The sequence below is a fragment of the Sus scrofa genome, chromosome 1, assembly GCF_000003025.6.
Source record: "Sus scrofa isolate TJ Tabasco breed Duroc chromosome 1, Sscrofa11.1, whole genome shotgun sequence".
Taxonomy (NCBI): Eukaryota; Metazoa; Chordata; class Mammalia; order Artiodactyla; family Suidae; genus Sus; species Sus scrofa.
The window spans coordinates 66392325-66413422 of record NC_010443.5 but is presented as its reverse complement, the minus strand read 5'-3'; the positions used below and the strand labels follow the sequence as shown (position 1 = coordinate 66413422).

The 21098-nt window shown below is 37.2% G+C and overlaps 1 protein-coding gene across 8 annotated transcripts in view; it reads left to right on the top strand.

Moving 5' to 3' along the window:
• Positions 1-21098, top strand: part of USP45 (ubiquitin specific peptidase 45) — a 67191-nt gene that overhangs the window by 41384 nt on the left and 4709 nt on the right. For 5 of the 8 annotated variants that reach the window (XM_013992722.2, XM_001925580.5, XM_021090340.1 and 2 more), the window contains 9 exons: positions 687-774; positions 7355-7436; positions 9589-9680; positions 11792-11848; positions 12189-12332; positions 13990-14662; positions 16302-16399; positions 18174-18260; positions 20543-20696. In XM_013992722.2, coding sequence (XP_013848176.1) covers positions 687-774; positions 7355-7436; positions 9589-9680; positions 11792-11848; positions 12189-12332; positions 13990-14662; positions 16302-16399; positions 18174-18260; positions 20543-20696 — 1475 coding nt within the window. Of the gene's footprint in view, positions 1-686; positions 775-7354; positions 7437-9588; positions 9681-11791; positions 11849-12188; positions 12333-13944; positions 14663-16301; positions 16400-18173; positions 18267-20542; positions 20697-21098 lie in introns of those variants that run through there. The other 3 variants (XR_002343647.1, XM_013992723.2, XM_021090330.1) reach the window with 3 other exon arrangements.

Below are 21098 nucleotides of genomic sequence, written 5' to 3'. Positions count from 1 at the left end.
AAGAAGAAAGAAAAAAAATCTAGGTTTATTAAATTTTCTTCAGTGGTTTAGAAGGCAGTAAATGCCTTGTACATGGTTGACATGGAGCTGTAGGCAGAGACATGGCAGGAACAATTTCTCTTTTTTTTTTTCTTTTTTCTTTTTAGGGTTGCACACACGGCATATGCAGGTTCCCAGGCTAGGGGTCGAATCAGAGCTGCAGCTGCCGGCCTACACCACAGCTCACGGCAACACCAGATCCTTAACCTACTAAGTGAGGCCAGGGATTGGACCTGTCACTTCATGGTTCCTGGTTGAATTCATTTCCGCTGCTCCACAACGGGAACTCCTCTCCTTTGGGGTGTTTTTGTTTGTTTTTGTTTTTTGCTCTTTAGGGCTGCCCTTACGGCATATGGAAATTCCTAGGCTAGGGGTAGAATTGGAGCTGCAGCTGTTGGCCTGTGCCACAGCCACAGCAAGAGAGGATCTGAGCCAAGTCTGAGACCTACGTCATAACTCACGGCAGTGCAGGATTACCGACCCATTGAGTGAGGCCAGGATCGAACCTGCATCATTATGGATACCAGTCAGATTCGTTATCACTGAGCTATCATGAGAACTCCTCAAGGTTATTTTGTATGGTAGGAATATATCGTTGATAGAATGATTGATCTTTTTTTCTTTCTTGTTTTGTTATTAAATCATAGGGCCCCTGGATTTAAAAGTCTCCAGCAGCAGGACAGTCAGGAGCTTCTTCATTATCTTCTGGATGCAGTCAGGACAGAAGAAACAAAGGTCAGGTTTCCTTATGCTTATCACTATACACTTTATTTTATTTTATTTTATTTTTTATTACTCAAATGAATTTATCACATCTGTAGTTGTATAATGATCATAACAATCTGATTTCACAGGATTTCCATCCCACAGCCCAAGCACATCCCCCCACCCCCCCATACACTTTAAAATGAGGGTACAAACTGAAGGAATTAATTTTTGCCAAGATTTTAATGTGTGGTTAAGAGTAATTTGATTTTTTGACTATTCTGTGTATTCTCTACCCCTCTTTTTTTGCCTCTCCTACCATAAGATTATTTTTTTAACCCGTTCACAACACTATTATCCTTTATTAGTTAATGCTGTTTGATTACAAATAACAGAAATTAATGAAAACTGGCTTAAATAAAGAAAAAGGAATCTAATAATCCAGATAAAGGGAGATATAGGACAGGAAGGTTCTCAGCAATCCAAAAAAATAGTCTCCTTTTTTCCCAGTTTCTCTGGCTCTGTAGATTTTATTTGTCCATCTCTCTGTGCCCTGAATAGTTTTTGTGCTCCTCTGTCTGGTTGGTAGCACGTGACCACCATGGTTTGCATGTTGCAGTTGCACAGATATAAAAAGGAAACTGGCTGTTGGTGAATCCCAAGTCTAAATTCCCAAGAGAGAGAAACTTCATTATCTGATGTTGGATTAGGATCTACTCAGGGACCAGAGGATTAGGGTCCCAGCCTCCTGGATCAGGGAATGTTTCTGAGTAACGAAGGACTGGATAGACTGCCCATTGTTTACTGTAATCCTCTTAGTTGATTGCCTGTTGGTTGGCTTTAATATTAAATTGGTTATATTCACCTTTTTTTGGTGGGGTCCTATGCAAATAGAATAGTTTTTCAGAGAAAATGCAGGATATTCGAGAGCCAGTCAGAGCTGGAGCCACTGGCCTATGCCACAGCCGCAGCAACTCGGGATCCAAGCTGCATCTGTGACACACACCACAGCTCGTGGCAACACCGCATCCTTAACCCACTGAGTGAGGCCAGGGATTGAATCTGCGCCCCCATGGATGCTAGTCAGATTTGTTTCCAATGAGCCATGACGGGAACTCCTGTAAATTGTTTTTTAAAGAGATTTGTAATTAGTTAAGTTTTAGCACAATCACCCTGAGCTAATATTTGATCATATTTTCTTATACTAGAAACTGATACTGAGAATGGAGATTCAAACTTGTCTTTCTGACTACCAAACTAATGATCTAATTTTTTACAAATTTTTATTGGAGTATAGTATAGTTGTATTGTATACTCCTATACAAGGTAGTGTTAGTTTCAGGTGTACGGAAAATTGAATCACTTATATATTTATAATACATGTATTCATTCCTTTTCAAATTCTTTCCCATATAAGTCACTACAGAGTATTGAGTAGGTTTTCCTGTGCTATGCAGTAGGTTCCCATTACTCATCCTTTCCATGTGTCTTACTGTGTCTATGTCAATTCCAACCTCTCATTTTATCCCTCTCCCCAGCATTTTCTCTTTGGTAACCATAAGTCTGGTTTCAAAATCTCCGAGTCTGTTTTTGTCTTGTGAACAAGTTCCCTTGTATCATACTTTTTTAGATTGCACATATTAGTGATCTCATATGGTGTTTGTCTTTCTCTGACATAACTTCACTTAGTATGGTAATTTCTGGGTCCATTTACGTTGCTGCAAATGGCATTATTTCCTTTCTTCTTATAGCTGATAGTCCATTGTATATATGTACCACATCTTCTACTTTTTTTTTTTTTTTGTCTTTTTTGTCTTTTTAGGGCCTCACCCACGGCATACAGAGGTTCCCAGGCTAGGGTTCTAGTTGGAGCTGTAGCTGCTGGCCTACAGCAATGCCAGATCAGAGCCAGGTCTGCAACTTACACCACAGCTCACAGCAACGCTGGATCCTCAACCCACTAAGTGAGGCCAGGGATCGAACCTGCAACGTCATGGTTCCTAGTCGGATTCATTTCTGCTGAGCCACAAGGGGAGCTCCTATACCACATCTTCTTTATCCAGTCTTCTGTTGATGGATGTTTAGGTTGCTTCCATGTCTTGGCTGTTGTAAATAGTGCTGAGTGAACATTGGGATATAAGTATCATTTTGAGTTATGGTTTTTCTCCAGATATATGCCCAGGAGTGGGACTGCTGTGTCAAACAGTAGTTCTTTATATCATGTTTTAAGGAATCTCCATACTCTTCTCCACAGTGACTGTACCAATAACATTCCCACCAATAGTGGAGGAGGGTTCCCTTATCTGCACACCTTCTCCAGCACCTACTATTTGTAGACTTTTTGATGATGGCCATTCTGACTGGTGTGAGGTGATATCTCACTGAGATTTTGATATGCATTTCTCTAATAATTAATGGTGTTAAGCATCTCTTCATGTGCTTTTTGTCATCTGTCTGTCTTTATTGGAGAAATGTCTTTTGAGATCTTCTGACCATTTCTTGCTGGGGTTGTTTGTTTTTTTTTATATGAAGCTATATGAGATATTTATATATTTTGGAGATTTATCCCTTGTCAGTCACTTCGTTTGCAAATATTTTCTCTCATTCTGTGGGTTGTCTTTTCATTTTGCTTATAATTTCCTTTGCAGAAATTTAATTTAATTAGGTCCCATTTGTTTACTTTTGTTACAATTTTCTTTACTCTAGAAGGTGGATCCAAAAAGATATTGCTGTGATTGATGTCAGAGTGTTCTGCCTACATTTTCCTCTAAGTTATATAGTATCTGGTAATTTTTTTGATTAAAAATTAAAAAAAAATTTTACAAGTATAGTTGATTTATGGTGTGCCAGTTTTGTTTTTTTTTTTTTTTTTTTTTTTTTTTTTTAGTAGTATCCAGTCTTATATTTAGATCTGTAATCCATTTGGAGTTCATTTTTCTATGTGATATAAGAGAGTATTCAAATTTCATTCTTTTACATGTAACTGTCCAGTTTTCCCAGCACCATTTACTAAAGAGACTGTCTTTTCTCCACTGTCTATTTTTGCCTCCTTTGTCAGAGATTAGTTGACCATATGTGCCCGGGTTTATCTCTGGGCTTTCTATCCAGTTCCACTGACTAATGATCTAATTTTACACAATACTTCTTATTAAAATTTAATTTTAATGCATGGTCATCAGTGATTAGCATAAATAATGTATTTTTAGGCTTGTTATTTAAAATTTACTCATAATTATTTCACTATTTGAAAAAAATGTTAAATCTGATTCAGTAACTATGATATATTGATACCCTTATTGAGGAAGTTGATACAAGGTAGCAAGGTGGAAAGAGATGCTGTGTCTTTCTATTATGAATAGCAAACACATTTTGACTTTCTGAGAGCCTACAGATGACATAGGAGTTACTTTAGGATTAACTCAAACTGTGGGTTGCTAGAATGATTTTTTTTTCCCCCTGTGATTTGCAGGCATATGTTTTTTACATGGTGGTCTTATATCATTGAAATGGAATTAAAAGTTACCTCTTTATATTAAGTGTTCTTCTCTGTTGATATTACAAATAAAAATAAAATCTATCCCTATTTTTTTCTATTTTACTTTTATTACTTGATGGCATTCTTTGTTACAATTGAATTATGCTTCTGTCATAAGGATGGGTTGGGATTCACAGTAGCTTGAAAACTTGGGCAGTACCGCAGGAAACACTGGCTTTTGAAAGCTCTTACCTTTTTTTCACTTTGAGGCTTTTAGATGGTGTGGCAAAATTAAAATGTCAAGTCTGTGGATCTATTCAGTCTTGTAAGCAAGGACAGCCCTGCCGGTCAGTTACAGTGAGTACCCAAGCAGGAGCTGCATTGTCTAGCCTGGGAACTCCACAGCTGTTCATCGGGCTATTGCTGTAGTTTGTCACTGCCATGTGTTTTTTGATTGAAGGAAGGCAACAGCAGTATGTCTGCCACCAGACTCTCTTAGTGATGATTAAAAACGAACTGACCTTCTTTCATATTGTTTCATTAAAGTTGGGTTTTTTTGTTTTTGTTTTTATGTCTGTGAAGTTTAGGGATATAACACGCTCTTGCTGACTAGAGAGCTAAAGGGATCATTTGCGTAAAAACTAAAATTTTTATGTATGGAATAAATAAATTAAACTTTAAAATAAGAGCTTCCTTTGTGGCAGTCTTCTCAGCTTAGAAATATATGCTTCTTCACTTTTCCTTTTAACTTGAGCTATCACTAAATTAATGATACTGTATTTTTATTATCAAAGATTTATCGCTTTAGTATATTATTGAGTAAATTATTTTCAAGATAGACTATCTCAGCTGACTTAAATTATGAGTGTTTTACATTCTTATTTTTGAAAGGAGTTTAACATGGAAATTTAAACTAGTTGAACCTTGATAATGCTAATTGATTATTGTATTGTGGTTATTAGTAGCTCCTTAACCAAAGTCTTTTTTTTTTTTTTTTTTTTTTAACCTAAATGGGTCAAAGCTCAACTCTTAACAGTGAAAGGTTGTTGATGGACCTAAGCCCATTTATTTTATTTGGCTTGATGAACTACCTCTTAACCAACTCTTTAACAGCTTAGAGCAGAGAATATAAATTTACGGCTAGGCTACAATAAAAGGACAAAAGTCTAGTAGTTTAAAAGTTAATAATTTAAACAACTTTATTGTTTTTACTCTTTTTTTAAAGACTGTGATATCAGAATTCTCATTGTGGCTCAGCTGTAGTGAACTCGAATTCCATATGCTGCAGCTGCAGCCCTAAAAAGACAATAAATAAATAAAGAGTGTGATGTCATGGTTCACCTTTCAGAGTATAGTAAAGACTCCTCAAATCATATTGAAAATCGTGTCTGAATTTGAACATTTTACTAATTGTAGGATAAATTCACAGTCTTCTAAAGCTGAGGTGTTTGGTAGCTGGAGAAGCTTTTCACACATACATTAAATTTATAGGTGAACATGGGTATTCATTGGAATTTCTCATTTTTCATTAAATATTCTCCTTTGTGGAATTCACATCATTCTATTTTGCTTATTTTAATCCAATAAATTCTCTTTTTCCAGGTGTAAAAAGTCAACTTTAGCTTAGACAAATCCAAATTATATCAATTTTCAAATTTATTGAGTCTTAGTTATAGATTATTCAATACTTAATAGCTTTGGGACACATTGTTTCAGTTTCCTTTATGTATATTTCAGGAGAGCATGACATGACATATAGATTGCTGTATGTTTACTTTTATACCCCATTTTGTATATATTTAGGCTTTTTTTTTTTTTTCTTGGCTACAGCTGTGGCATGTGGTAATTTCTGGACCAGGGATCAAACCTGTGCCACAGCTGCAACAATGCTGGACCTTAGCCTGCTGCACCCTACACAGGAACTTCCTTTTATTTAAGTTTCTGAATATTGCATTAATTTTCGAAATACAGAGTTCCTGTTGTGGCTCAGCAGTAATGAAACCAACTAGTATTCAAGAGGACATGGGTTTGATCCCTGGCCTCACTCAGTGGGTTAAGGATCCAGTGTTGCCATGAGCTGTGATATAGGTTACAGACACAGCTTGAATCTGGCGTTGCTATGGCTTTTGTACAGGCTGGTAGCTGCAGCTCTGATGTGACCCCTAGCCTGAGAACTTCCATGTGCCGTGGGTACGGCCCTAAAAAGACAAAAAAAAAAAAAAAAAAAAAAAATTGTTTTCAAAATATGCTTGAAGAAAATAGCAGTTCTAAAGAAATAAAATATGCTGATCATAGGCTAGTCAGTAAACAAAACTCAGTGTCATAATTATTGGGGGAGGATGTTAAAAACTTATTGTAAAACATATCGAACATATAGAGCAATGTGTACAACATACATGTGGCTTAAAGCATAAGTTCCTGTCATGGCTCAGTGGTAACAAACCCAACTAATATCCATGAGGACACGGGTTTGATCCCTGGCCTCCATCAGTGGGTTAAAGGATCTGGTGTTGCCGTGAGCTGTGGTGTAGGTTGCAGACATGGCTCGGATCTGGCATTGCTGTGGTTGTGGCTGTGACTGGCAGCTGTAGCTCTGATTCAACCCCTAGCCTGGGACCCTCCATATGCTGAGAGTGTGGCCCTAAAAAGACCAAAAAGGTGTAATATCAACACTAGCACTCTTTCTTACCACCGCCCCTAGAGTTACAAAAAGGTTCTTTTCATTAGTACTGTAAAATCTACCTATTTTGTTTTTGCAAGCACTTCTTATTGTTTTGAGGGCTATTTCTGTATGCTTAAACATTATAATTTAGTTTTGTAAGACTGGGTAGCAAGCATAAACCTATTTCCATTATTGGATGAAGGTAACCCAAAGATGATGATAGTCGTTGCTGTGGCTGTGATGTAGGGCAGTGGCTGCAGCTCTGATTTGACTCCTGGCCTGGGAACTTCCATATGCCATATAAGCATCTCTAAAAAGCAAAAAAAAAAAAAAAAAAGTCCTCCTCTTATTTAAGAGGATGAGGCTTGAGTCAACTGTTACTGAAGCTAGATTCTATTCACAAGAATGCAATATAATGCTCTGAAAGAATACATTCTAGTATAGATTCTTATTAAATTCTTGTTGTTTTACAGCGAATACAAGCTGGCATTCTAAAAGCGTTTAACAACCCAACTACTAAAACTGCTGATGATGAAACTAGAAAAAAAGTCAAAGGTATGTTGACTTTTTCACTGTTAAAACTTTCTTCTAGAAGAAAATACTAAAAAGTTTCTTCTGGGGGAGAAAGAACTGAGCATTATGTGAACTAATTCTCTGAAGTAGTGGCCTTAGAAGGAAGAGTGTACTTACTCCTGTGGTTGCGAGATAGTCTGGTGGGTCATAGAAAATGTTAGGATCCATGTGAATTTTTAAAAATAAAACCAATAACGTATATGCAGATTGACACTGATGCCCTTATGGGAAGTATCCTATGGGAGACCTGAAAGGTTGAAAGCAATAATCTCACTTGGAAGTTCGTTTTTATCATATTGTAATGTTTTGCATATAAAGTGTACTTAGATAAGTGTATTTATGGCCATTGTCTACTAGACAGTGCTTCAGTGTTCCAAAGACTCCTGCCAGGAAGCCATTTATTTAAAAGAGTACTGTTAAGTATACATGTCTATACCTAGTGTTGAATCTTCATCAGCCAAAATGTGAGGCCAAAACAATGATTAACTAATCAAAGCTGATCATTTACAGTGATCAGTATTTCAGTATAGGTTTATATCCCATGTTGTTAATGATTTACCTTGTCCTAAGTGTATATTTTGCCTTGAGATATTAACTAATGGTAGTAATGTGTAGTCATTTTTAGAAAATATTTAAAAACATTGTATTTTATTCTCATTTCTACATCTTTTTTTTGTAGCATAATATATAATACATGTCTATAATTGATAAACAGATATACATACATTATAATTGTATGTAACAAAACATTATTGGGTTCAAGATTTTTAAAAAATGTAGAGCGTGAATGTTTTGCTCTTTTGTTTTGAGATAGTGCCATCTAGTGTATGTTTGGAATAACTGCTCATTTTGTTCTTTCACTTCTTTCCACTTTGTAATCTTACCTATTTTCAATCCAGGCAATTTTTCTTTTCTTTTCTTTTCTTTTTTCTTTCTTTTTTTCTTTCTTTCTTATCTTTTTGCCATTTTCTTGGGCCGCTCCCACGGCATATGGAGTTTCCCAGGCTAGGGGTCGAATCGGAGCTGTAGCCGCTGGCCTACACCAGAGCCACAGCAACGTGGAATCCGAGCCGTGTCTGCGACCTACACCACAGCTCACAGCAATCCCAGATCCCCAACCCACAGAGCAAGGGCAGGGATCGAACCCGTAACCTCATGGTTCCTAATCGGATTGTTAACCACTGGGCCATGATAGGAACTCCCAGGCAATTTTTCTTAATGAAACATCTTTGTTTAACATAACATCTAAATAGCTATCATCGTAATTAATAAATGTTTATTGTTACCTCCAGATAAAGTCTGCTCTGTCATTCAGTGATTCAAATAATGTTTTTCAATGATTTAAAATGTTGTTTGTATGAAATTTGAAGATGGAGAGCGAAAAAGGATAGAAGAGACGTTTGAAAGAGGAGTGAATAGGTTTGGTAATATATTTTTCCCCGTGGTTTACTATGGAAAATTTCAAACGTCCACTAGAGAGCATGGTCTAAGGAAGCCTGTGTGCATGTGTGCCCATTGCCTATGTTAAATGACATTCCGTCCATGGTGTGTTATGTTTCATATATTTCCCTCCAACTGCATATTATTTTGAAGCATATCATCAACATAATGTTCTTTTATTTATAAATATTTCTGAAATAAATAATTTTAACATTTTATTATGGTTGAGTACAAATATAACTGAGTTATTAATTGCCATGTGAGTTCTTTATGCTATGCAGTGTTTACTTGTCTTTTACTACCCTGTTGTTTCCATAGTTATAGTCTAGGCCTCTGTAATCCTAAATCATATTCTTCCCAATCCCTCTGTCTACCTCTAGGCTAGGCACAGAGGCTTTAAAGGATTTGGTGGGAGAAGTTGAGTATGGTATGAACGGTGGTTATTGTTTTACTTCTTAAGTTTAAGAACAGTTTGTTAATTCTTAGAGACTACTGTAGTTGCTAGTTACTTTTTCTCTGTAGAATTGTAAAGAAGAAAGACATGGTGATATCACATAGTAAAATATATTATTAAATATGGTACTAGATATCTGCCATATTCAGATTTCTGTTGATTCAACAGAAAACAAGCCTATTACATTGTTAGGTTGATGGTTGACATGTTTTTGTGCATTAAAAAGTATTATTTTTACAGCATATGGAAGAGAAGGTGTGAAAATGAACTTCATAGATCGTATCTTTATTGGTGAATTAACTAGCACGGTCATGTGTGAAGAATGTGCAAATGTAGGTAACTTTGGAATTCACTTCAACATGGAATAGATTACAGTTACATTGTTTTTACTTTCTTTCACATGTAATCATCAGCAGTCATTTATTTTTATTTGTGACAGATGACTACATAATAGTTTTTTTTAAGTCTTGAAAATACATCCTTCATTCCTAGAAAATAAATATAATGTATAATTTTTTACTAGGAAATGTGTTATCTAACTTTTCCTCTTAATACACCTTTGCAGTTTATTTAGCTTGTTTTAATATGCTTCAATGTGTTAGCTACTCATTTGGATTGAAAATGAAAGAGAAACTCCTGTGAAGAGAGTAACCATGTTAATATAACTGTGTACTGCTCTGAATTGTAATCTGAATAGAAGTAATTTAATGTAGTAACATAATTTAGGCTGATCTACTTTTTAAAAGTTTACATTTATTTGACTTGAAGTTTTTTTAAGCAGACTTGACTCATCTTTGAATTTAGTGATAAATGTTAATTTTGAATGACATCTGTACATTAAAAACTTCTTAAAATATGTATAAATTTTTACAGGTTTTCAGTTGCTTGGTAAAGAATATTTCTGAAAGCATATGGCATATGATAGGTTTAAACTTGTCTTGGAGCTCTCTTGTGGTGCAGTGGTTTAAGGATCCAATTATACCATTGTAGTGTCTTGGGTTGATGCTGTGATGCAGGTTTGATCCCTGGCCTGGGAACTTCCACATGTTATGAGTACAGCCTCTCCAAAAAAGAGAGAGTCTTTATGTCCATTAACTTGTCCCAGATTATGGAGTACCTTTCCTCTCTAGTCTTATAAAACCAGGATTATATAGTATATCTCCTTCTAGCCTGTCATACTAAAACACGGAACATGTCAACGTAATATTATAGTTGGGCTTTGAACAATATGGGTTGAATTGCAAGAGGGCCACTTATGCTCGTGTTTAATTTTTTTTTTTTTTAATAAATACCACCACAGTACTACATAATCTGTGTTTGGTTGAATCTGTGGATGCAGAACCCCGACTGTAAAATTATACTCTGATTTTTTTTTTTGGCTGCCTTGTGGCATATGGATTTCCCAGACCAGGAGTCTGATTGGAGCCTCAGTTGCCACCTAAGCTGCAGCTGCGGCAATGCTGGATCCTTAACCCACTGTGCTGGGCCAGAGATTGAACCTGTGTCCCAGCATTTCCAAGGTGCTGCTGATCCCATGCACCACAGCGGGAACTCTAATTATACTCTGATTTTTGTCTGTTGAATGGGATGGGGGTCAGCATCCATAACCCCCACATTGTTCAATCGTCAACTCCACTCAAATTTCTATTATATTCAACGTAGATGTTTTCTTTTTCACGAGGTACAGAGTATCTTGTTTTGTTTTTGGTGGCACCGTCAGCATGTGGAAATCCTTGGACAGAGATTGAACCTGCGCCACAGCATTGACCTAAGTTGCTGCAGTGACCATACCAGATCCTTAACCTACTGTACCACAAGAGTATCATCCCCCCCCCCCCGTTTTTTTTGGCTACCCTGAAGCATATGCAGTTTCTGGGCCAGGGATCAGATCCGAGCAGCAGGTGTGACCTATGCCGCTTGTGCAGCAACGTTGGATCCCCAATCCACTGCCCTGGGCCAGGGATTGAACTTGTGTCCCAGCACTCCGGAGACTGCCTATTCCATTGCACCACAGAGGGAACCCCCCAAGAATATCTTTTAAATTATCCTAAAGAATCTATAGAACCAAACTCTCTGACTTTTTTTCATGACATTTTTTAACATTTCATATTTTATGTTATGGTCCTAATTTCACCAAAAATATGTTTATGTCTTCAATTCATCCATTTTATTAAGTACAATTTATTTTAAAGTTACTTTAAGTATTAAAGGTTAGTCATATTAACAGTATGATAAAATTCAACTGGATTGCGTTTATTCAGGTTTTAAAATATCTTGATTTAGTAATATGCATTGCTATACTCAAATTACTGTTTGTTCCAGGAACACTTTATAACTTAAAATTTTAAGTTGCCTGGGAAGTTTGATTTCTTTAAGACTTTACAAAACTACATTGTCTATATTAGAATTCTAACTAAAGTCCTCAACATGTTTTCTTTTTAAGATCTCCACAGTGAAAGATCCTTTTATTGATATTTCACTTCCTATAATAGAAGAGAGGGTAAGGAGAAAAAAAACTTAAGTCTTTTTGTGAAGGGAGTTATAAATTCCTATGTTTAGACATGTGTTGAATGTATTATCAGATATCTGAGAGTCATTATTTTTTATATGCAATACTTGAGTTTATGCAGTGTGTTTGATATTGGAGTTTGTGTATGTTTGCATGAAGTATGACATAATTCTTATTCTCAAGGAATTTCAACCCTTATGCTTTATATTTTGAGAAATAATGTTAAGAAAATTATCCATATTTCAAATGAGTTAAAAATTTTGAAAAGTAGATGATATCCAGAGTTTATTTCCTAAAGAAGTTTTGTGTTGTGTACATGGTATCTATCTAGGTTTCAAAACCTGTACTTTTGGGAAGAACGAGTAAATATAGAAGCTTACAGGAGACAGATAATAGTCAGTACAGTGGCTCTGTTACTGTAGAAAATACTCAGCAACCCAAAGCCACCAAGAAGCATTCTCCATCTAAAGATATGGTAAGATTATGAGCATTTATGAGATATCTGGTTTTTTAAAACTTTTTTATTAAGAAAGAGTTTAAAAGTATATAAAAGTAGAGAAAAAAGTATAATAAACTCCCATGTACACATTTTTCAGCTTCAGTTATCATTCACAAGTAATCATGTTTTATCTGTATCCCACATTTCCCTCTTCCCCATCCTAGATTATTTTGAAATAAATCCCAAATATATACTTCAATATGTATTTCTAAAACAAGCTCTTCTTTAAAAGACATAACCATCATATCATTATTTTACCTAAAAATATTAATAACTTATTAATTATATAAATATCTAGTCATAATTTAAACTTCTGCAGTTGTCTCATAAAGTATTTGTTTTTTTGTTTTTGCTTTTTAAAACATATTTGAATTTAGGGTCTAAAAAAGATATATAGATTTGCCATGTCTCTTAAATATCTTAATCCACAGATTCCTCCTTTTTTTTCTCTGCAATTTATTTGTTGGAGAAATCAGGTCATTTTTTCCAGCAGTTTCTCACATTCTCACATCAGTAGTAACTCATTTTGCATGTTGTGGTAATTCATTTTGTGTGTACTAATTCATTAACATATTGTTAAGAGGTAACTCTGTCCCTTTTGTTTCCTTTCTAAGGCAGTTTGAGGTAGAGACCTAATTAGGTTTAAGCTTGATTTATTTAATTTTTGATTTTTTTTTTTTAAGGGCTGCACCTGCTGCATATGAAAGTTGGGCTAGGGGAGTTCCCGTCGTGGCTCAGTGGTTAACGCATCCAACTAGGAACCATGAGGTTGAGGGTTCAATCCCTGGCCTTGCTCAGTGGGTTAACGATCCGGCGTTGCCATGAGCTGTGGTGTAGGTTGCAGAGGCGGCTCGGATCCTGCCTTGCTGAGGTTCTGGCGTAGGCCGGTGGCTACAGCTCCGATGGGACCCCTAGCCTGGGAACCTCCATATGCTGCAGGAGTGGCCCAAAAGACAAAAAAAAAAAAAAAAGACAAATAAAAAGACAAGAAGACAAAAAAAAAAAAAAGAAAGTTGGGCTAGGGATCAAATCAGAGCTGCAGTAGCAGGCCTATGCCATAGCCACCCAATGCCAGATCTGAGCTGCATCTGTGACCCACACCACAGGTGGCACCGTCAGCATGCCACCATTCCACAAAAGTCCTGTTCCCTCTCTATGAGTAGGTAACCATTATTTTTGGTTTCTTGTATAGGAGTTTACTTTTATTTTTTATTTTTTGTCTTTTTAAGGGCCGCACCTGTCGCACATGGAGGTTTCCAGGCTAGGGTTGAATTGGAGCCATAACTGCCGGCCTATACCACAGCCCCTGCAGTGCCAGATCCAAGCTGTGTCTTCGACCTACACCACAGCTCACAGCAATGCCAGATACTTAACTCACTGAGTGAGTCCAGGGATCAAACCTGCGTCCATGAATGCTAGGCTGAGCCACGATGGGACTCCTGAAGTTTACTTTTGAATTAGAGCTTTTTGTTAGCATATCTTCAATTGACTGCAGTTTAGGTAGGTTTAGGAAATAGATATCAGAGATATTAGAAATAGTATTTTAGTAATTGTGGAATATTTAAGACTTATTGCCATTTATTTTCAGTAAGGTCACAAGATTCTTTTCTCTGAAAACACTGTCAACTTACAGAATCAACTAATTCATGGCAGAAAATGTATAAGAAAATTGTCATCTGGAGATGATAAGGCTGCTGTCATGTACCAGAAAAACGAAAACCTTGAAACGGATGGAGGCTCTTCATTGTTTGCAAGCGTCAGGAGCACTGAGTCCACTCTGACTGAAAGCCCTACCGATGGCAGTGAAAAAGAAGCCAGCCTTTCTGACAGCAGTGTTGATGCTGACAGTGAGGCTTCAGAGTCTGAAAGTGCCCCTAAACAGACTTTGTTGTTGAGGTCTGGCAACAGCTACTGTGTGCACACAAATGGACACCTTCGCCACCCATCAGAAAGTGAACCACCCGCCAGGGAGAGTGACAGCGGTGATGACGGAGTGGCTCAAGCTGTTTCTGAACTTCGTTTGAGCAGCGCTGTAGCTGGAGATGGGGATTTTGACCGAGAAAATCCGCTGCTAAATGTTTCAAATAATTTATGTTTTTCAGAGAATAAGCAAATGGTGCCTCAAGGCCCCCAAAATGCTTTTCAGACCCTTTCTCAGAGTTATATAACCACTTCTAAAGAATGTTCAATTCAATCCTGTCTCTATCAGTTTACGTCTATGGAATTACTAATGGGGAATAACAAACTTCTGTGTGAGCACTGTACTGAAAAGAAGCAGAAGTACCAAAAGGAAACCAGTTCTGCAGGTAAATGTTTAGCTTAATTTTTTTTTTTTTTAGGTATTCGTGGATGATCTGATCATTAGTGACTTGTGGGTCATAGATCCCAAGTAGAGGAACCTAAGAACCTTGTCTCCACACTTCAGCTGCATGGACGCAGGGGTTGTCTATTCAGATCTGTATCTCAGCACTGAAGATACTGACTGGGCAGAGTCAATCTGCAATAGATCTGTTTAGTTAGTTAGTCTTTTTAGGTCTGCACCCATGGCATATGGAGGTTCCCAGGCTAGGGGTCTAATCGGAGCTGTATCTGCTGGCCTACACCACAGCTCACAGCAACTCGGGATTCTTAACCCACTGATGGAGGCCAGGGATCAAACCTGCATCCTCATTGGTACTAGTCAGGTTCATTATCACTGAGCCATGATGGGAACTCCACAGAGCCACATAATCTTATTTCAGGGGACTAGCTATCTGAAATTTTTCAGAAGAAATATTCTTAAAACTTAAAATTTTATTACTAGTAAGATTAATGTTCTTCACAAATCCCATCAGTCTATTGTAAAGTCATGTCATAAGATAGAAATATGAGGAGTTCCCATTGTGGTGCAGTGGAAACAAATCCGACTAGGAACCATGACATTGCAGGTTCAATCCCTGGCCTTGCTCAGTGGGTCGAGGATCCAGCATTGCCGTGAGCTGTGGTGTAGGTTGCAGACGCGGCTCAGATCCCACATTGCTATGGCTCTGGCGTAGGCCGGTGGCTATGGCTCTGATTAGACCCCTAGACTGGGAATCTCCATATTGCCATATGCCACGGGAGCGGCCCAAGAAAAGACCAAAAATAAAATAAAATAAAAATAAATAAATAGAGCAAACACTGATTCTTAGTGACTAGTTTTTTCAAAATATAGATTTGGGGAGTTCTCTTGTGGTGCAGCAGGTTAACTATCTGATGTTGTCACTGCAGCAGCTTAGGTTGCTATTGTGGCACAGGTTTGATCCCTGGCCCAGGAATTTCTATATGCTATGGGTGTAGCCAAAAAAAAAAAATGTAGGTTTTATTATTCAGTTATGGTGAGCCCAGCAAATAAGGAGATGATTGCCACTGTCAGTAAGGCCCCATATATCAAAGCATCAGAATGAAGACATGCTTAATACATTAGTAATTAAATGTCTAAATGGGAGAGGAAGAAATGCCAACTTAACATTAATCCAAGTTAAACATGCAGTTGGCCATATTCAAGTCCTATCATGAGTCCTTTGAAACAGCCTCTTATTGAAATGCCCCATTGTTCCGTAATAGTGAGCTCCTTCCACTGCAATGAGTAATGACCAAGTTTTTTTCAGCTATAGTTGTGTTTCTGATGATCTTTAGAGGACATTGACACAAGTCATTTATGGTCTGTCTGCTTATAGCTTCCAAGTTATGTTGCATGTGTCACCTCCCCTATTCTTCATCCTTATAAGTGTGTGCCTTAAAAAAATCACTTTCATATTAGTGGTGTTTGGGTAGAGGCTGTCTGTAACTAGAAGTCTGATTTCATTTTTAATATTTTCAAAAATGTGGTATAGTGCTTCTGTATAAATTTTAACTATATTAGATGGTAAATAATGTATAAAATGGAACTTTACATATAAATTTATAATATTACATTTTATGCAGAAAAGAAAGCAGAAGGGGTTTATACAAATGCCAGGAAGCAACTGCTCATTTCTGCTGTTCCAGCTATCCTAATTCTCCATCTTAAAAGATTTCATCAGGTAAATTCCCTTTAGTAGCACTATAGTAATTTTCCTCATATGTTTTACAGAGCCCTAAATTTGTTAAAGTATTGTCAAGGATTAGACAGTAATTATATTGAATTTGCAAATTTGTCATGTGAGATTTACTGCTTTTTCAGCTGTAATAGCTTACTTTTCTAAATGAAATTGTTTAATTCACGGCATTTGAAGATTTAGGTGGTAGGAACTTAAGTAGCATTCATATGCATGTGTGTGAGTGGAAAATAAGATTATTAAGAACCCTTAGAAACAAAGAAATTGCCTAGTGCACATAGTTTTTTTCTGAGCTCTCATGTTTGAGATGAGAGTGATGCTTGGGTTGGCCGTGGTTGACTGGGACTAATTGCAAAAAGGGCTACAAGGGAAGTTCCTGGTGGTCTAGTGGTTAGGACTTGGTGTTTTCACCTCTGAGGTCCTGTTCAGTCCCTGATCTGGGAACTGGGATCCCACATCAAGCCTCTGTATGCTGAGGCCAATTTAAAAGGATGGGGGAGTGGTGCTGCAAGGCAGACTTCACTCTTGTAGGACTCTAATGAGAGAGAAACTAAATATTTTTAATGTGTTGGGTTTTTCTCCAGTTATTTATAGTTTTAATTCAATGCCATCTCTCATTTTTTTTTTTGCACTTGATAAAATGATTTTAAACTTTCTCGAAAAGCAACATTTTTCCCCTGCCTCTCTAGAAGAAACTTTAATAATTAAAACAATATGGTCAGAATTGTCAAAAAATAAAATTTGAGTATAATTTAAAGCTCTTTTGTTATGTTAAAGGATGAATTTCAAATCATTTTGGAAGAGGCTTAATTATTCAGTAAAGGACTTAGGGAAAATAGGTGTTTGAAGAAATAAAAATATGGAGCTTTCTTATTATACCATATATATCAATACTATTTTCAGATAATTTTTTTTTTTTTTGGGGGGCTGCACCTGCAGCATATGAAGACTAGGGGTCAAATCAGAGCAACAGCTGCCAGCCTATGCCACAGTCACAGCAACGCCAGATCTGAGCTGCATTTGGGACCTATGCCACAGCTTATGGCAACACCAGATCGTAACCCACTGAACGAGACCAGGGATTGAACCCACATCCTCATGGATACTAGTTGGGTTCTTAACCCACTGAACCATAAGGAGAATGCCTCAGATAAATGTTTTTAGTTGTATGAAACAAATTATTGAAAGACTAGAAGAAAACTTGATAAACATTATTAACCTAACATCTGTATGAAAGATAGAAGTACAAAAACCCTTGAAAAAAATTTCAAAGGAAGAGATTGCTTTGATTATATATCTGCAACAACAGTTCAGGTGGGCCATGCATGGATGGGCAGGAAGGGCTTTTTTTCTATCTAACCCTATCCTTACCCACAGGAATTAGATTAAGTTCTTGATTTTCTATAGCCAGTGTAACAGAAACTCAGTGGAAGTGAAATGGCCGTGGAGAGCAGAAGCAGTTGTATCATGTCTCCTTACATCAGAATGCGTAATGGAAGGTATATGTTGGCAGTGATTCTGTATGAATCTTGCCAGGGTCGTGCCAGATCTGAGAAACTAATTTTATGGTGTGCCACGGTTATTTTATATTTAGTACTTGCATCCCTTTTAGGAACAACTTAGAGAAAGAATTCATACCCGTTAAGGCATGAAAAAACTAACTTCCAGGATTCCAGTTTGGGTTTTAATTAACAAACATAATGATCTTGTTTAACTAAGTTTGTTGCATTAAGAAAATTTCCTTTGGTATTTTTTTAAGGCTGGCTTGAGTCTTCGCAAAGTAAACAGACATGTGGATTTTCCACTTACGCTTGATTTAGCACCATTCTGTTCTGCCACTTGTAAGGTATAGTATATTATTAAGATATTTAATTGACTTGCAAGTGATATCGAATATATTGTTAATTAGGTCATTTAAATTAAAAACATTTTGTTTAATACATAAAATATTCATGTAGTTACAAAGTCAAATGTGTGAAACAGAGTAAATTTAAACGAGGATAGCTTTTCTCCATGTCTTTTCCACCTGTTTCTCTCCTCCTTTATAGATAGCCTTTTTTTTATTTTATTTATTTTTTTATTATTTTTTGTTGTTGTTGTTGTTGTTGTTGCTATTTCTTGGGCCGTTCCCGCGGCATATGGAGGTTCCCAGGCTAGGGGTTGAATCGGAGCTATAGCCACCGGCCTACGCCAGAGCCACAGCAACGCGGGATCCGAGCCGCATCTACAACCTACACCACAGCTCACGGCAACGCCAGATCGTTAACCCACTGAGCAAGGGCAGGGACCGAACCCGCAACCTCATGGTTCCTAGTCGGATTCGTTAACCACTGCGCCACGACGGGAACTCCAGATAGCCTTTTTTAAAATGATTTTTATTTTTTCCATCATAGTTGGTTTACAGTGTTCTATCAGTTTCTACTTACAGCAAAGTGACCCAGTCACACATATACATACATTCTTTTTCTCACATCATCCTCCATCATAAGTGTCTAGATGTATTTCCCTCTGTTATACAGCAGGATCTCATTGCTTATCTACTCCAAATGCAATAGTTTGCCTTTTTTTTTTTTCTTTTTTTAAAGGGCTGCGCCTGCAGCATGTGGAAGTTCCCAGGCTAGGAGTCAAATCAGAGCTGAAGCTGCCAGCCTATGCCACAACCAGAGCAACGCCAGATCTGCGACCTATACTGCAGCAACGCCAGATCCTTAACCCACTGAATGGGGCCAGGGATGGACCCTGTATTCTCATGGATGCTAGTTGAGTTCATTACTGCTGAGCCACAGCAGGAGCACTTTTTTTTTTTTTGGCCATAACTGTGGCATATGGAGGTTCCTGGGCCAGGAATCAAATCCAAGCTGTAGCCATTGCCTGCATCACAGCTGCAGCAATGCCAGATCCTTAACCTACTGCATCGGGCGAGGAATTGAACCCATGCTGTTGTAAAGACAATGCTGGATTCTTAACCTTCAGCATTACAGCAGGAACTCCAGGATAGGCATTTTTTAAAATTATGGTTTATTCATCTATTTTTAAAAAATAAATAGGCATGTTATATCTGCATTTCTTTAATAATTATAGTTTATAATATGTATGCTTTTTTCCACCTTATTCTTAACATTATATCCTGGAGGTTATTTAATAGCAGTATTTATTGAGAGTCTGCAGTCCATTTTTTCAAGCAGCATAATACTCTGTTTTATGGATGCATAATAGTTTATTCAGCCAGTCCCCAGTTTATGGACATTTGAGTCTACTCCAGTTTTTTGATACTACAACTAATCCTATAGTTAATAATCTGGTGCACATCTCTTTACATTTTGCTCATATTCTTCTGAGATAGAATCCTATAAAAAAGATTAATAAATCTGAGGGTAGTACACATATAACTTAGCTAGATATCCTTGAAGAGGGGTGTACCCCTTTGCATTCCCACATGTGAGTACTCTTCCCCACAGCCCAGCCAACAGAAAATATTGTCAAGTTTTTGCATTTTGCCAATCTAATACATGTGGGAAGTTACCCCAGCATAGTCTTACTATGCGTTTCTCTCTTATTTTAAGTAGGATGTGCAGGACCTATGACGCAGTGGGTTAAGAATCAGACTGCAGGAGTTCCTGTCCTGTCTCAGCAGTAATGAACCTGACTAGTATCCATGAGGACATGGGTTTGATCCCTGGCCTCGCTCAGTGGGTTAAGGATCCGGCGTTGCCGTGAGCTGTGGTGTAAGTCAAAGATGCGGCTCGGATCCCATGTTGCTGTGGCTCTAATTTGACTGACCGCTAGCCTGAAAACTTTCAGGTGCGGTCCTAAAAAGACAAAAAAAAAAAAAAAAAAAAAAAAAAGAATCAGTCTGTAGCGACTCAGGTCACTGCAGAGATGCAGATTCAAACCCTGGCAGGGTGCAATAGGTTAACGGAGCCAGTGTTGCAGCAGCTGTGGCTCACATTCAATCCCTGGCCCAGGAACTTCCATATGCTGGGGTGCAGCCGTAAAATAAAATTTTAAAAGAAATGTAGGAAGTATTTTTAGCTTAATTTCCTTATAGTTATAATTTCCTTATGATTTTCCTTATAATTTAGTATTTCACTAAATATTACTAATTTGAGTTTTTTCTTTGTCTAAAAGAATGTATGTGTGGGTGATAAAGTTCTCTATGGTCTGTATGGCGTAGTAGAACACAGTGGCTCAATGAGAGGAGGTCACTACACTGCTTATGTGAAAGTGAGAACACCCTCCAGGAAATTATTGGAACATATCACTGGAAAGAAAAATATACCAGGTATGCCATCCTAAGTTTATTTTATTCTTAAAAAACAAATGAATTTAGTCTTCCTCTTCTGGAAGAGGTTAAGTTAGTTCAAGTCGAGTCACTTTGTTAAGTGAGAAATACCTTTAGGAGTACTTAGATAATCTTAGAGGAACTTAAAGATCATAAAACTGTATACTTCAGGTGATGTGAAGTGACACCCAGTTTTTCAAGGTGTTAAGTTATCATGTATCACGGTGAAGTAGCATTTTATTTAACAATACCAGTAGTTTTTGAAGACACACCGGATCCTCAGAATAGAGTTGGAGTAGAAAATTTGCTGGATTTGCTTAGGATCAGCAAACTAACTTTGTATTATTTTTCTCTCTTTTTTAGTGCAAATGCTTCTTTCTTTGAATTAATAAATATTTACAA